The sequence below is a fragment of the Felis catus genome, chromosome B3, assembly GCF_018350175.1.
Source record: "Felis catus isolate Fca126 chromosome B3, F.catus_Fca126_mat1.0, whole genome shotgun sequence".
Taxonomy (NCBI): domain Eukaryota; kingdom Metazoa; phylum Chordata; class Mammalia; order Carnivora; family Felidae; genus Felis; species Felis catus.
Window position 1 is genome coordinate 116,081,383 of NC_058373.1, and position 16,585 is coordinate 116,097,967.

Consider the following 16,585-nt stretch of genomic DNA (forward strand, 5'->3'; position numbering starts at 1 on the left):
CACATAGGGAATGGACACCAAAACAAAAAGGTAGATCTTTGGGCTTGAGCCCTTTTCATAAAAACACGCAGAATACCAAATAGTTTCAGAACCATAGTATTTTTAGCCCATCGCTATTTCTGATTCTGATACTTGTGCTCAGTGTTGAAGTATCCCTGTAACAAGTTAACCCCCCACCCCCAGAAGTCCACTACAGCACCAAGAAACATTTCTAGAACTTTCTCATACTTTCTGCTGGTACTTACCCAGTGGTGCTCTTCCTCTGGTTTGGACAATGAAATAGATACTCTGTAAGAAGAGGTTTGGATCATGACTCCCCTACTTGTTCCTGCCATATCCCGGAAAGAAAGAAAACATCTATACTATTTCAGGGCATACCTAAGGCCTGGAGAACTCTCTCCATGTAGAGCCGGGAAGAAAAAAGCTGCTCTGTTACCACAGACCAAGCAGGAAGGTGGTTGTGTCGGAATTTGTCCAGAGGCCCCAGTGGGGAAGGTCCCCTGATTCAATGCATGGCTTTTTCTTGTTTTATTTACCTTTTCTTTGGCCCTGAGTTGGTCAAACATCTCCTGAATCTCATGTTTCCAGTCATCCTGCAGGCAGTGGAAGGAGTCCTTGGGCATTTCAAAGAAACCAGACTCCTCTATGGTAGTTAGCTGGTCCAGGATGTTTGTGAAAGATGGTCGTGAGTGAGGGTCGGGATTCCAGCAGTCTGCACGGAACACATGAGCGGACAGAAAGCATGAATGGACAGAGACAAGCGTTAAGACTTAGAATATTACGGGACCTCACTTACCAGAAATAGTTTTCCCTCCAGAAACTGAAACACTGGGTAGGTAACCACAAATAGGGCTGGGGAAATAAAACAAGCTGCCCACCCTCAATATTATAAAGACTGAATGGGGAAATATAATGCAGCAGCCCCCATCTGACTCTGTTGAGTTAGCATAAGAAAAGCAAGTCCAGAGACTCTGCCTGCGTGAAGTTCAACAGCCATGACTTCTCATGTTCCTACACGATTCCAGTCTTGACAGTGGGTAACGAGACCTGGGGCCTCAATCTCCCACAAATAAATGAGCCAGCCTTGCCCACCTCTATGGGATGATGATAAGGCAAGGATAAAAGGCACCAGGCTGGACAGCAGGAAAAGTGAACTCTACCTACTCTCAGCTCAGACACTAGCTAATGGAGTGCACGTCGCCTCTCTCAGCTTTGGGTTTCTCACTTAGGGTCTGACCAGATGACTTCTAGAGTTCCTTTCTTCTCTGATGTTCTTTGCTTCTATATGTGTAATACGCTCATTTTTTATTAAGTAATAAAATGCTCAAGCCCTGGATAGCAGGCTTTAGTTACTGAGCCAAGCTCTACAGTCACTGTAGATGGACAGAAGGGACATCTGTGACATCAGCAAGGCAGGGTGTTGACATATCTTCAAGCAGGTCTTCCAACCACCCACAGGATTCCTCTGTGAGTGACCAATGCTTCACCTCCTCTTTCAGTAACCAACGCAGCAGGATTGTCCGCAACGTACCCAAGGGCTGCCGAAAGGTAAACTTTCTCCAGTTTTGTTCCAGCCAGGGGTCACTTACCTTCCATGAGTTTGGCAAAAGGTTCTGGGCACGTAGAAGGAATGGGAAGAGCGAGCTTGTTCATGGCCACTCCATAAGCTACGGCTAAGCCATCGATTCCTCGGAAGGGCACCTCGCCAGTCAGGAGCTCCCAAAGCAGCACCCCGTAGCTGAACAGGGGAAGAAGACAGAAGCCACGAGGCAGTCTCACCGACAGGGCTCATGAGACCTTTCTGAGCTGCCCACACTCTTTCTGGGACGGAGGGACACCAACAAAGCAGATGCACCAATGGAATACAGACCGGGAGACCACGAGGCCATCCCACTAAAAGCAAAAGCTTTGGAGTCAGGCACACTTGATTTCGAAGGCTTGTTCCTCAGATTCCTCATCTGTAAAGTGCAAACAACACGGCCAGTCTCACAAGGCTGCCGTGAGATTCACTGAGCCACTCTAAGGGTTTAAATCCGTGCCGGCCAGCCACAGCTATTCTGCTGTTATCCATAACATAACACTCTGGAAGAAGAGGCAGCCTCCCAAGAATACATTTTTTGTCTGTTTTAAGAAAAGTTCAGCGTTAGCCACAGATATATTTCTTTGGCTTTAGAAAAGCAGAGACCTGACCACCTAGAACAGATTTTGCTCCTGTAACAGATTTCTTTAAATGCCCATTAGGTTGGATAGATTCCTGCCGCTGATCACTTAACAGAGACTCTGTCTAATTCAAAGAGGAAAGTTGCACAAGCGTGGCCAACATGGGGACAACAGAGCAGTGTGTCAGCTGTGAGGACTTCAGTTTCCTCTCCACCTTTCAAAGCCACATGAAGAATTTCTTTTCACATGTCCTGTGAGTCAGAGAATGGGGAGCACAGAATTTAGCGGAATAATTATTCTATGAATTCACAGTCAGAAAGAGGCAAAATCATGTAGGGTTCAATCCTTCCAGGAATAACAATCCTTTCAGGACAAGCACCATAAGGCCACGAACAGTAAAGAGTGGCTCTCCTCATATTTTTAACACAAGCCTCAAATTTTTAAAAATACTCATCGGTAGTTTATAACCAACAAAGTCATGTTATTTTCAAACAAAACATAGCTCAGGTGGGAAAGTGTGCGACTCTTGATCTCGGAGTCGTGAGTTCGAGCCCCACTCTGGGCACAGAGATTAACTGGAAAACAGCCTAATATTTCATCATGGTACTTTGTATGCACAAGATGCTAAGACCTTTATAAACATCATCTTAAATCCTTACCACGAACCTGCAAGATAAATATTATCACCATTTTGCAGATGAGGAAAGCGAGGTTCAGGTAAGTTTAGCAGCATATATTAAGGGCATACGTGGAATAAGTCATGGTGGGCCCTGGACCAACTCTCAATTTCTTCTCTCTAGAATCTCCTTGTACCATTTCTCTGCTTGTTGAACTATAATCGTCTTTCAAATTCAAATGCTCCACCCTTTATTCATTCGTTCTAAACATCTACTAAAGATTTATTGTGCATCAAGCTCACTGCAGGCCACTGGGATACAAGACACAGATCTTATCTACAAAGAGACTACCGACAGGAACAGAAAAGATGTCAATTAGCACACAGAGTGGGTCACAACAGACATATTATGAGTGCACAAAGAGACAATGATGGGCCCCTGGCCACCTAAACCAGACCAGAATGGGGCCAGGAGACAGCTAAGCCCGGACTGCTAGGCAAAAAAAGACAGGAATCGGCATATACAAAGCCAAGGCTTGCCCTCAAAGAATCCCAGGTGACCTGGCATGGCTCCAAAGGAGAGCAATGTGCCAACCAATGCACCAGGGCATCCCAGAAGATCCCCGCAGACGGTCCTCCAGAGTGGCCTGGCCAGTCTCCTTGGACAACGGCGTTCCCCCAGTGCGCCCTCCAAATACCATCACTTTCTTTATGTATCTCAACAACCACAAAAAGCCTGGTAGACAGTTACAGGTCTTGTCTTGACAGGGACTTGGCTTTTAGTCTGAGGCTGATGGCAACAATGGACACTTTAGGAAGCCTTCCCTGATGCTGCCAGTGTTACTTCACCCTTGTCTGGGCTGCCGTGGACTGTGGTTGTTTGTCTGCCAGCCAATGGGTCCTGCGAGAACAGGGATGGTCGTTTAACCTTTGCTTTCTCAGGGCCTCGTACACAGTAGGCCTCGTCTAGTGAGTGAGCTGGTGGGAAGCACTGTGTGGATAGACAGTCCCGCAGGCTGCACTGGGCGCCCTGGAGTAAGCCCTGAATTCCCAGAATAGCACTGTTATTCTTCCTGCCAAATCTTTACTGTGACTCATCCAGACAGCAGTCGTGCTGGGCAGCTGCTACCAAGTGACCTCTAAGAACTGTCCGCACTGCGGACTAGACTCCTAGGCTACGGTGACCCTCAGCTTCAGTTGTCTGCTCCTGGCATCACTGCCAACCTCCACTCTGGGGAACAAAAACCCAAGGTCCCAAAGAACCCCTCTCCTGGTGTCTGAGCCCTAACTACCTGGAAAGACAGTAGAGGATTTCAAAGATCTAAACATGGGTCCTATTTGTGTCCTCGCATCTACTCTGTGACGCTTTTAGTGCTGAGTCCTAGGTGACCCATGGAGATGCCTTGGGCCACCTCGAAGAGGGTGGAGCCAGGGACTCCGTCTCTCTCAGTTTCGACGAGGGCAGCCCTGCTCTCACCTGGCTTGTTTCTTTGTTCCACCGCATTTTGTTCCATGTGAAATGCCCCACAACTAGGAGAAACGGGTCGAATGCTGCCCAAGGAAGATTCAGACAGACTTGAGTCAAATGTGTCTGCTTCACCACTGACAGTGGTGGGGCCGTGGGAAAGGAAGCTTACCTGTCCAAACCTCAGTTTCCTCACTTGTGCAACAAAGACAGCCAATTCCCACCGCACAGAGTAACTGCAAAGAATAAATAACAGTAATACTGCTTCTCCGGAAGCTACCCTCCACAGCTAGTAAACACTGCATGCTTCCCCTTGGGAAGGTCCTGAAACAAGAAAGCCTCTGGTGGGATTTAGGGCGAGACTGCGGTGTCGGCCGAGAGCCTTGCTGAGGGACGACAGCAATCAGGGAAGAAGCATTCTGGGGATGACTGAACCAGTTAGTTCTCCTCTGCCAATGTTCCTCTTTATTTCTGTAACAGAAGGTGGTGATGTAAATGAAGACTTGGCATTCCTTTGGCAGGAATAGAGTCCAAGAAAGGAACTAAAGAATGACACATTAGATGTGTCTGAGCCCCCGGGAGAGGTGGGCAGGAGAAGCCCACATGGTTTACCTCAGGTTTGACCCACTCTGATGCCCTCCCAAGGTTGAGAGAAGGTCAACAGGCCCTTTCAAGACCTTGTACAAGTGGCCTGGAGGTACCAGCTCAGCTAAAACTCTGCCTCAGTCCCTCCCCCAACGGGGAGCCGCCCGTTCCCACAGTGCTGTCAGTGATTTCCCAGGCGTCCTTGCAAACCTTGGGGAATGCACCCTGTGTCAATGATTAACCACCTCCAGAGGTATGGTAATGCCTTCCACCATTTGGTGGGGTCACAGGTCAGGGAGGGGCGTTCTGTGTTCTCAAAGTGAGGAAAAGCATCAGAGTAGATAGCAACCCAACCAAAGGCACAGCAAATCCACCCCTGAGCTGGACCAGGACTATTTTTCTTATTAACCTATGTTGTCTCTAAGACACACATCCTGATAGGAGAGGGTGTCCCTTGAATGGGCTTCTGCACTTGGTAATTGGCTGCGACCCCACATTCCAGAAACCATGCTATTTAATAATTGTTGGTGAAGATAGTTGAACTACCACATATGAAAGCACTCTGTAAATTGTGAAGTAACACAAAACTGTTCTTGTTGTTGTTGTTAACCAGACCTCATTCAAAACGATGATCTATTTGTTACTATATATGTAATATATAGATGAATACATTGACATGGTAAATATTTACTGATATGGTAATATGCGCATGCTATATTACATTATTATTATTTTTTTTAAGAGAGAGAGAGACAGACAAGCAGGAGAGGGGCAAAGAGAGAGAAGGAGACACAGAATCTGAAGCTGAGCTGTCAGCACAGAGCCTGATGCAGAACTCGAACCCACAAACTGTAAGACCATGATCCGAGCCGAAGTCAGACACCCAACAGAGGTGCCCCTGTATTATATTCAAAAGCAGCTTACAAAACAGAATGATCTCATTTTAAGGGACGAGTAGATGAGCACAGGAACAGAAATAAATGCACCAAAATATTAACAGAAGTTATCTTTAGAAGTGAGTAATGGGTGATTTCTTTTTCCCTTTTTTTTCTTTTTGTTTACCCATATTTTCTAATTTTTTTTCCACGGTGAACACATTTTACTTCTATTATTTTATTTTAATGTTTATTTATTTATTTATTTTGAGAGAGAGCCAGGTAGGGGCAGAGAGAGAGGGAGACAGAGAATCCCAAGCAGGTTCCATGCTGTCAGCACAGAGCCTGACGCAGGGCTCGAAACCACACACGATGAGATCGTGACCTGAGCTGAAACCAAGCATCAGACGCTTAACCCACTGAGCCACCCAGGCGCTCCAAGTTCTATAACTCTGAAAACTTAAAATGCCTCCACTCCATCCCCCCCACACCAGGCAAGAAGTCATTATAGGAGACCACTAACCACTGCACTCTGTGCACACACAACCAAAGGGAAAGGTTTTGTCAATTACTCCTCCTGAGGCGGTCTAATCCAAGCACATCAGGAAACACATGAAGTCGAGAATCTGGGCCGTGATCATCATACCCTCCATCACAGCATGTGGAAGAGACCCAGAGACCTACACTTGAAAAGCAGTAAGACAAACTCAGCTGGCCTTCGGCACACAGCAATAGAAGAGGCCCAGAGGCCCCAGACCTTGAGGAGTTCCAGGAGGGGTAGAGGACAGACACAGGCTCTGCCCAGTACCTGGCACACAGTAAATATTCCACAAACATTTCCTGAATAAGTAAATGAGTTATAAGTCGATTTGTGAACAAACGTTGTCCAAGCTCCTGGGCATGTGTGGGCCCTCTCTGGGACATCCTGCTGAGCCCCAGGCCTAGTGGGCCAATCATCCCAGAAGAAGCTGCCCGAAATGCAGGCACAAGGGTATACAGATGGCAATATGGCTACACCACAAAGTTTTAAGAGACACATATTTAGTTCCTTTTTTTTTTTTTTTTTTTAACTAGGCTTCACACCGAGTGCAGAGCCCAGCTTCACACCCAGTGCAGAGCTTGAACTCACAACCTTGAGATCAAGAGTTGGACACTTAACTGAGTCTCCCAGGCACTGCTCTGATTCTAACCACAGCTTTGTCTCTACCACCTGGATGAACTTAGACAAATGACTTAAACCATCTAAGCCTCGGTTACCTTATCTGTCAAATGGAAATAATATCCTCTACTTTTGGGGATTCTTGTGAGGAATAAAACGAGATAAAATAGAGGTATAGTGGGGTGCCTGGGTGGCTCAGTAGGTTGAACGTCCAACTTTGGTTCAGGTCATGATCTCGTGGTTCGTGAATTCGAGCCCCATGTCTGGCTCCGCGCTGACAGCTCAGAGCCTGGAGCCTGCTTCGGATTCTGTGTCTCCCCTTCCCTCTGCCCCTCCCCTACTTGCACTCTGTCCTTCTCTCAAAGAAAGAATAAAACATTAAAAGTTTTTTTTAATGGGGTACAGTATTTAGCATAGAGCCTAGCTCATAAGCATTTGTGTGGGTAGCAAATACTGTCACCAGTGTATGCATATTGTACATACAGCAATGGGCACAAGTTTTCCTCGGACACAGGTTTGAGATCATTTGGAGCCACTTAGGTAAGTAGGCTCAAGGAGTAAAGGCCCATCTAAGGGGTTCCAATACATTGTTCCTTGCAGGGAATACTGCAGCGCGGAAGCTAAGACAGCTGGAGGGAGCACAGTGAATTATGTCTTCAAACCACATTCCTCGACCGAGATGAGTCAGGAAGCTGAAGTCCTGGGAACAACTCTAAACTGAAGACCTAGTGGCAGAGCAGACCACATGACCATTTCCAAGCCACCTCATCCAAAGTGCTACTGATTTGGAGTTTACCTCCAAGCCATTCCCTTCAGAGAGCAGAATAACTTCATCAGATGATTCACCAAAAGCTCCTCAAGCCTGCTTTCAGGATCTGTGGTTGAAAGGCAAGACCTGGAGGTTAGCCTTAGAACAAGGACACTTTGGGTAAAAGATGAATGGTCCTGCCCTGTTCCTTCCATGATGGACAAACTCCTACGATGGCCTTGCTCTTCCTTGCTGGCCACTTCTGTCACCATGAAAAGACCTTACGTTAGATATTGGGGCTTTCGCTTCCCACTAAGAATGTGTCTGCATACCTGCAGCAACTCTGTCCAAATCAGTATAGCGACAGAAACTTTTGGCGTCTGTGGCAATAAAATCTGTACAATTTCAGGGCCAGGCTGGAGAAGAAGCCTAGCAGGAATACAGGAAGTAGAAAACAGTAATGTTACTGAGAAGTCATGGTTTCCTATGAAGAAAGGGTAAGATCAAGTTGAGTGTGGCAAGTAGCTGATTGTCCCCCAAATCCACTCTCCTCTTCTTCCATCATAAGAGTTTTAGCTGGACACACAGTTACCCAGCTAGAGCCTACATCTGTCTCCCTCTTTTGGAGCCGGGTGTGCGCATATAACAAAAGAGCAGGAGATGTACACAACTTCTGGGTTGTCTCCAAATTAAAGACAACCTACTTGTCATGGATAAGCTCTCTTTCTCTGTTTCTGCAAAATACAACGTGGAAGCAACAGTCACTTAGATGTAACCATTTAGATAAGAACAATGCAGTGAGGGACCCGGAAAGAACCTGGGTTTCTGAAGGATCTCACGGGGCACAGCTACCCCACAGCCTGGACTGGCTGGACTACTCTTTGAGTACTACTTTATTTAAGCCACTGCATCTATAGGTCTCTTTGTAATAGTAGCTTAGCCTAATTAATGTATTAGCTATTCTCATTTAGCCTATAGTCAAGTAATGAAAGCGTTAGATTGAAGCCTATGAAATTGCTGTTTTTGTAGGTCAAAAACATTGGAATATCACTACACAGTTCACACTGATGAAATCTGGCCAGATACTTTAAGGGAAGAAAACTCTTTTCTGCATGATAGTCACTTCACCCTATAATTAATGCTTGCGGATATACGATGCAATATACAGAAGCTACAAAACATCACTAAAAGAAATTAGAAAAGGTCTACGTAAATAGGAATATATCTCATGTTCATGGATTGGAAGACTTAATGTTGTTAAGCTGGCAACAGTTCCCAAAGTGACCTACAGGTTTAACACAATTCCCATCAAAATCTCAGCTGCCTATTTTGGAGAAATTGTTAAAGTGCTCCTAAAATTCATTTGGAAACGCAAGGCACACAGAATGCCCAAAATAATCTTGAAGAACAGCAAAGCTGGAGGACTCACATGTCCTAATTTCAAAACTTAGTACAAAGCTACAGTAATTAAAACAGAATGGTACTGGGGTGCTTGGGTGGCTCAGTTGGTTAAGCATCCAACTTTGGCTCAGGTCATGAAATCATGGTTTGTAAGTTCAAGCCCTTCATTTGTCAATTTGTCAGGCTCTGTGCTGACAGCTCAGAGCCTGCCTTGGATTCTGTCTCCTCCCCTGCCTCCCTCTGCTCGTCCCTGCTTATGTTGAAAGAAAGAGAAAGAGAGAGAGAGAGAGAGAGAGAGAGAGAGAGAGAGAGAGAGAGAAAGGGAGAGAGAAAGGAAGAAAGACTGATTAAAACAAAAGAGTCGTACTGGCATTAAGGATACACACATAGACCAATGAAGTATAATTGACAGTCTAGAAATAAACCCTTCCATCTGGGATAAATTACTTTTTGACAAGGGTGACAATTAGGAAAGAACAGCCTTTTCAACAAATGGGGCTAGATACAGTAGTCCCCCCTTTATCCATGGGAGATATGTTCCAAGACCCCCAGTGGATGCCTGAAATTGCAGGTGGTACAGAACCCTATAGATGTTTATTCCTATACACACATAAATATGATAAAGTTTAATTTATAAATTAAGCATAGTAAGAGATGAACAATAAAATGGAATAATTATAATATATTATAATAAAAGTTATACAAATATGCTCTTTCTTTCAAAATCTTATCATTCTATACTCACCCTTGTGATGATGTGAGATGATAAAAAGCCTACGTGATGAGATGAAGTGAGATGAATGATGCAGGCATTGTGACCCAGCGTTAGGTAATACTGACCTTCTGATGATAGGTCTGACCTTCTAGACTATGGTTGACCATGGGTAAATGAAACCATAAAAAAGCGAAACCACTGATAAGGAGGGACTACTGTAGTCACAGGCAAAAGAATGAAGTTAAACCCCTTACCTCACACCACATACAAAAATTAAGTCAAAATGGAACACAGACCTAAATGTAAAAGCTAAGAGTTTTACAACTCTTAGAACATGGGTATAGATATTCATAAAACTTGGGGATGGTTTCTTAACTATGACACCAAAAGCCTAAGCATAAGCACTCAAAGCACAAGCAATCAAATAAAAAAATAGATAAATTGGACCTCATCAAAATTAAAAATGTTTCTGTTTCAAAGAATACCATCAAGAAAGTAAAAAGAGGGCAGCTGGGTCGCTCAGTCATTAAGCATCTGACTTCAATTCAGGTCATGATCCCATGGTTTGTCAGTTCGAATCCCACATTGGGTGAGCTCAAGTCCCGCTTCTGGTGAGCACGAGCCCCGCTTTGGGTGAGCGTTGCCTCTCTCTCTCCCTCCCTCTACTTCTGCCCCTCCTAGGATTCTCTCTCTCTCTTTGCCCCTCACTCAAAAAAAAAAAAAAAAAAAAAGAAAAAAAGAAAAAGAAAAAGAAAAAGAAAAGAAAAAAACAAGAAAAAAGAAACCCATAGAATGGGAGAAAATGTTTGCAAATCATGTACCTGATAAAGGACTTATATTAAAAATATATAAAGAACTCTTTCAACTTAAAAAAAAGACAGATAACCAACCCAGTTTCAAAACTAGTAAAGGATTTGAATAGGCATTTATCCAGAAAAGATATACAAATGGCCAATAAACACATGAAAAGATGCTCAACATCAGGAGTCATTAGAGAATAAAATTAAAATTACAATGAGATACCACTTCATATCTAACTGGATAGCAATAATTAAGAAGACATATAATAACAAGTATTGAGACAATGTAGAGAAATTGGAACCCTCCTACATTGCTAATGGAAATGGAAAATGGTGCAGCTATGGTAAAAAAAAAAAAAAAAGTAGTTTGGTCGTTCCTCAAAAAATTAAACACAGAATAACCATATAACTTAGCAAATCCACTTCCAGGTATATACTTAGGGGAACTGAAAATCTATGTTAATCTATGTTCACACAAAAGCTTGCACAAAAATGTCCACAACAGTATTATTCACAACTGCCAAAAAGTGGAAACAACTCAAATGTTCATCAACTTATAAATGGATAAATAAATTTCCATAGGATGGAATATTATTCAGGTATAAAGAGGAATGAAGTTCTGACTCATGCATGCTACATGGATGAACCTTGAAAACACGATAAATGAAAGCAGCCCGTCAAAAAGACCACATGTTGTATTGATTCCATATATAAGAAATGCCTGGAATAGGCAAATCCATAGAGACAGAAAGTAAATTAGTAGTTGCTGGGGACAGGGGGAGGCAGGATTGGGGAATGACTACCAACAGGTATTGGGTTTCTTTTTGGGATGAGCAAAATAATTCTGGAAACAGATAGCAGTCGTAGTGGTTTGAATGGTAGCCCTAAAAAGATACATCCATGTCCTAATATCCAAAACCCTTATGTGGAACAGAATCTCCCCCAAAGTCTCAGAGGGGGCATAGCCCTGTTCATACTGATTTCAGACTTCTGGCCTCCACACTGCAAAGGTCTATTGTTTAAAGCCACCAGGCCTGCGGTAGTTGGTTACAGCAGCCTTAGCAAGCTGGTAACAATGCCGATTGGTACAAAGTTGGTAAATTTACCGTAAACCATCGACTTCTACATTTTGAAGGGTGAACTTCGTAATACGTGTATATCTCAATAAAGCTTTTTTTTTTTTTTTTAATACACACATTCGTCATATACACACACAAGCTCACTTTACAACTCACCAGGAAGAAACAACTTCATAGACTGAAGTCCGATGATAACCTATGGCCCTTTCTTTTGGTGTACCAAGGTGATGCTACTTCTCACAGCCAGGAGGATGCACCCTCTGCACAAGCTCTTCCTCCCATCAGTGGGGATTAGATTTTTAGATCCATGTGCCTATGACCTCTTAGGCTGACATTTACTAGGGGAACAGCTAGTCTAATCTGTGACTCTGCAGTTCTCAGTACATGCTTGAGACCCATCTTTTCCCATTTCTGTATCAATGTTCAACAGATAGTGCCCTAAAAGGTTAACCATATAACTAGAAAGCATAATTTCCAACCCAGCAAAACAACAGAGATAGCACAAAGAATACTCATCAGCTGAAGAGCTTAGAGTGAGAACAAGTCCAGCAATAACAGCCGCGGTTGCTAAGGAAGCCAGGGGGACCCCGTGGAAGGTCAGTCCCCAGGAATGCCTGGGTGCCCTCACCACCCTACAGTCAGAGATGGGAGTACACACTGCCCCTGGGATCTACTGGTCTTTCCTACGGAGCAATCACTAACACATAGAGGCGGTACCTGCCACAGCACTAAAGGAATTTTGGATACATGAAGGCGTTAGAAACTGTCCCATGGCAACCTGGGAGTTACTACAGATTGCTGTGAAGGGGTCACTTAGACCTACTTGGGGTGTCTGGGAGTCTATGCATCCTCAGTTCTCCAAGTCCTGAAACACGTGTGCCGCCAAAACAGACCAGGGCGGCACTGCCCCTGACCTTTTGGACCTTACCTCCACACATCACTGCCTTTGGAAAACATGGAGGCACGGATGACTTCGGGTGCCATCCAAGCATATGTCCCTGCTGCGCTCATCTTTGTGGTTCGGTGCCATTCTCGAGCCAGGCCAAAATCAGTGATCTTCAGAATCTTGTTGCTCAGGTCTCCATTCTCCACCTTCTGGAGGATCAGTACTGGGAAGAAAAGGAACATAGAAGAAACCGGAAAGTCTGCATTAATCACAGGGAAACCACCAACTACAGAGCCCTCCTGCCAGATTCTTACCCTCTCCTCTAGGCTCCACTGTGCAGCTACCATGGACTGATGGTAGGAGCCATCATTTTTGGTAAGATGCACCTACGATGCATCCATTTTCGTGACAAGTCCTTTATGGGCATTATCATTAACTCACAACAACCTTATGAGGTGGGTACCATTGCCATATCCTTTTTACAAGATGAGGAAACGGACATAAAAAATCAACTAATAAGCCAGGACTGACACAGGCAGCCTGACTCAAAAGCCTTCCCTCTTAACCTTCACAGCACACAGCCCATTCACGCCCTATGGAGGGAGCCGTGATGTCACAGCTGACCCTTCTGAGGAGAGGCTCCTTGGGCTTCCTATCTGGCCAGGCACCCCTGGGCCATAACCGCTCTCAGACCACAAGGAATGGGGTGCATTTTGGAGGCGCAAGGAATGGATTTTCAAGGTTCCAGGCAGTGCCTGCACAGTTCCCATGAACCTCTCCCAAGTTAAGTTTGTAAGAAAGCTGTCTCTCGGGCACAGAGATTTTCCTTTGATCCAGGAATTCCCTCCCCCACCCCCAGCCACTGAGAACTGCCTGACAAATTGAAGAAGTCAGAGGATACATGTATGTTCACAACTATGAATCTCTCTGTGTGTATGACCCAGGAGGAAAAAACTAGTTCACTGAATCAGTAATACTCTGGGCCTGTCTCCCAAGTTCTAACACCAAAGCACCAAAGTGTGGAGCCATCTGGGCTCTCCTAGGACAGTAGCTGAGGCGGCTACCTCACATACATGACAGCTCCAGCTGTCTGCATCCCCTTGCAGGAGTCAATCTTCCTAAAAAGGGCAAACACGCTAAGGGGCACCTGGGTGGCTCAGGTGGGTAAGGGGCTCAGGTCACGATCTCACGGTTCGTGAGTTCAAGCTCCCCATCGGGCTCTGTGCTGACAGCTGGGAGCCTGGAGCCTGGTTCCGATTCTGTGTGTCCCTCTCTCTGCCCCTCCCCCACTTGCAATTTCTCTCTCTCTCTCTCAAAAATAAATTAAAAAACAAAAAAAGAGCAAACACACTAAGTGACTGAAGTGCTGTATGCCAAGCCGAGAAGCTCTGAGCGGGCAGAGGGTATGTGTGAGCCAGGCCTCCATTTCCACAAGCAGGAAGGTTCTGAAGCCCTCATGAAAGCACAACCTCTCCCGGGCCGGACGCTGAACACCTGGGATTCAGAGCTTTATACTCAGGACTTCAGAGAAGGTAGGAAGAGTCTCTCCCCATCCCTGCTCTCCAAGTCCATGTGGGAAGGGGAGGGAAAGGAATCCACTGAAGACAGAGTAACAAAAAAGTTGACTCGGTTCCTCCAACCACTCTGTCTAGGTAAACAATGAAAAAAATCAGTTCTGAGCCCTACTGTGCTGGGTCACACCCTCCCAGGGTTGACTTTCCAGCGACCCTCGCTGAGGGCCTCTTCAGAAGGCTTTACCTTTACCTCTGAGAGGCAAACTCCTTCAATAAAGCGATGTGTGATGGTGGTACTCTGGGTACCATGGAGGGGTTTAGGGGTGCTTTTTAGGGCACAAGAGCCTTAGGCAGTTCCTTCAAGTCACACAGCTATACTTTTCTCATCCTGCCCCCAGCCTGCAAATGCCCACTGGATTGTTACCTATTGGAAGGATGGTTACCTATTGTTACCTACAGGAAGGACAAAGATCTTTCTGTCCTAAGTGCTTCTCAGAAAATCAGCAGTGAAGAGGGGATTACAAGCAGCTATAGAGCTGGAAGCACAAAAGGAAACAGTGCTGGCCCCTCCCTAGATCTAATGGACTAGGTCTCCTTCCTCCACACCCTCTCCCGGACTCCCCTGACACACCCCTCCCCACTCTGAGCTGAATGGATCCAAGTCTCTAAATGCTTGGACAGATTTTAAAAAAACCTTCTCCATCTCCTCGAATAACAAACATCTTTCCAGATTCTTCTGTGCTACTCTCCCTTTCTCTGCCGGCAGATATAACAAATATGCCCTCAAATTGCTGGGCCAGTGACACTAAAGAAACCCACCATTCCCCGATTAGAGGCAGCCACCAGCTGCTGACCCTCTCTCTCTAAGCCACCCTTAAACCAAAGATTCAGAGTGGGCCCATCCCCTTACGTAGCCAATGGGATTTAGTCTTATCGCCCAAACTCCAGGTGCTGGGACAGGGTGAGTGGGAGGAGGGTAACAGTTTAATGATGCATCTAGAACCAGCTGACCTTCCGCAGATCCTAGGCTGGAAGGGGGAACAAAGAAGTTTAGGTTCTGTTACAGGACATGGGTTTAGAGAGAATGAATGGTACAGCGAAGATGTTTAAATACATTAGCCTGCCAGATGGCTGGAGAGGGATGGCAGAATGATGGAGATGGGGCAAGAATCCACCCAGGGAAGGTCTCCCTGAATACGAATGCCTTTAGACAGTGCGGGTCCAGCCTAGTTCCACCTAATCCCCACCACTCCCTGCTGACTTCTATCCGGCTGACCTCAGACACAGATCCCCATAGATTGGACCCGTGAAGGCATCAGAGTTAGAAATCGCCGGCCATGGGGTCCTGACCTCAGCAAAGAAGAGACTGTCGTCAGAAGCCAGCTAGTGATCCTGGCTACATCTATGTCTGTCTAGTTCCAAAATATTTTTCATCACCTCCAAAAGGAAATCCATATTCATCAAGCAATCATTCCCCATTCTCCCCTCCACCCGACTCCTAGCAGCCACCAACCTGCTCTCTCTCTATGCATTTACCTATTGTGGATATGTTACATAAATGGAACCATGCAATATATGACACACTTAGCATAATGTCCTCAAAGTCCATCCATATTATACCTTGTATCTGCACTGTATTCCTTTTCATGGTTGAATAATATTCCACGGTATAGACGCACCACCATTTGTTTATCTCTCCACAACAGACATTTCGGCTGTTTCAGCCTTTTGATTATTGTGATTTAGTGCTGCTATACACACATATGTACATAAATATATTCATTTGAGGACTTGTTTTCAGTGGAATAATGGCTATAATGGTAATTCTATGTTTGCTGTTTCCCACGCCAGCTGTGCCATTTTATTTTTCTTAAATTTTTTATTTTTAATTTTGGGGAGAGAGAGCATGCATGAGCAGGGGAGAGTGGCAGAGGGATGAAGAAAGAGAATCTGGGGCGGGATCCATGCTCAGCGTGGGGCCTGGTGCGGGGCTCAATCCCATGACCCTGAGATCATGACCTGGGCCTAAATCAAGAGTCAGACACTCAAACAACTGGGCCACCCAGGTGGCCCTTTCCAAAAAAATGTTTTAGTTGTGCCATTTTACGCCCCCACCAGCAGTGTATGAGGGTTCCAATGTCTCCACATCCTCAACGCACTTATTTTCCTTTAATTTTTTAATTTTTTATTTTTTATTATTTTTTTTATTTTTAAATTTTTTTTTTAACGTTTATTTATTTTTGGGACAGAGAGAAACAGAGCATGAACGGGGGAGGGGCAGAGAGAGAGGGAGACACAGAATCCGAAGCAGGCTCCAGGCTCTGAGCCATCAGCCCAGAGCCCGACGCGGGGCTCGAACTCACGAACCGTGAGATCGTGACCCGAGCCGAAGTCGGACGCTCAACCGACTGAGCCACCCAGGCGCCCCCTCCTTTAATTTTTTTAGATGATAGCCATCCTAGTGGATGTAGAGTGGCAGCTCATTCTGGTTTTGACTTGCATTTCTCTAATGACTAATGATGCTGAGCATCTATTCACGTGCTTGTTTGCTGTCTGTATATCTTCTTTCAAGAAATGTCTTT

General features: G+C 45.3%; 1 protein-coding gene across 2 annotated transcripts in view; it reads right to left on the minus strand.

Annotated features, from left to right (window-relative positions):
- The window catches only part of MAP3K9 (mitogen-activated protein kinase kinase kinase 9), a 76,016-nt gene that overhangs the window by 15,218 nt on the left and 44,213 nt on the right, over positions 1-16,585 (minus strand). For both annotated transcript variants that reach the window (XM_045060135.1, XM_023255793.2), the window contains exons 3-5: positions 12,532-12,712; positions 1,590-1,738; positions 537-712 (exon numbers count right to left, since the gene is read on the minus strand). In XM_045060135.1, the coding sequence (XP_044916070.1) occupies positions 537-712; positions 1,590-1,738; positions 12,532-12,712 (506 nt within the window). The remainder of the gene's footprint in view (positions 1-536; positions 713-1,589; positions 1,739-12,531; positions 12,713-16,585) is intronic.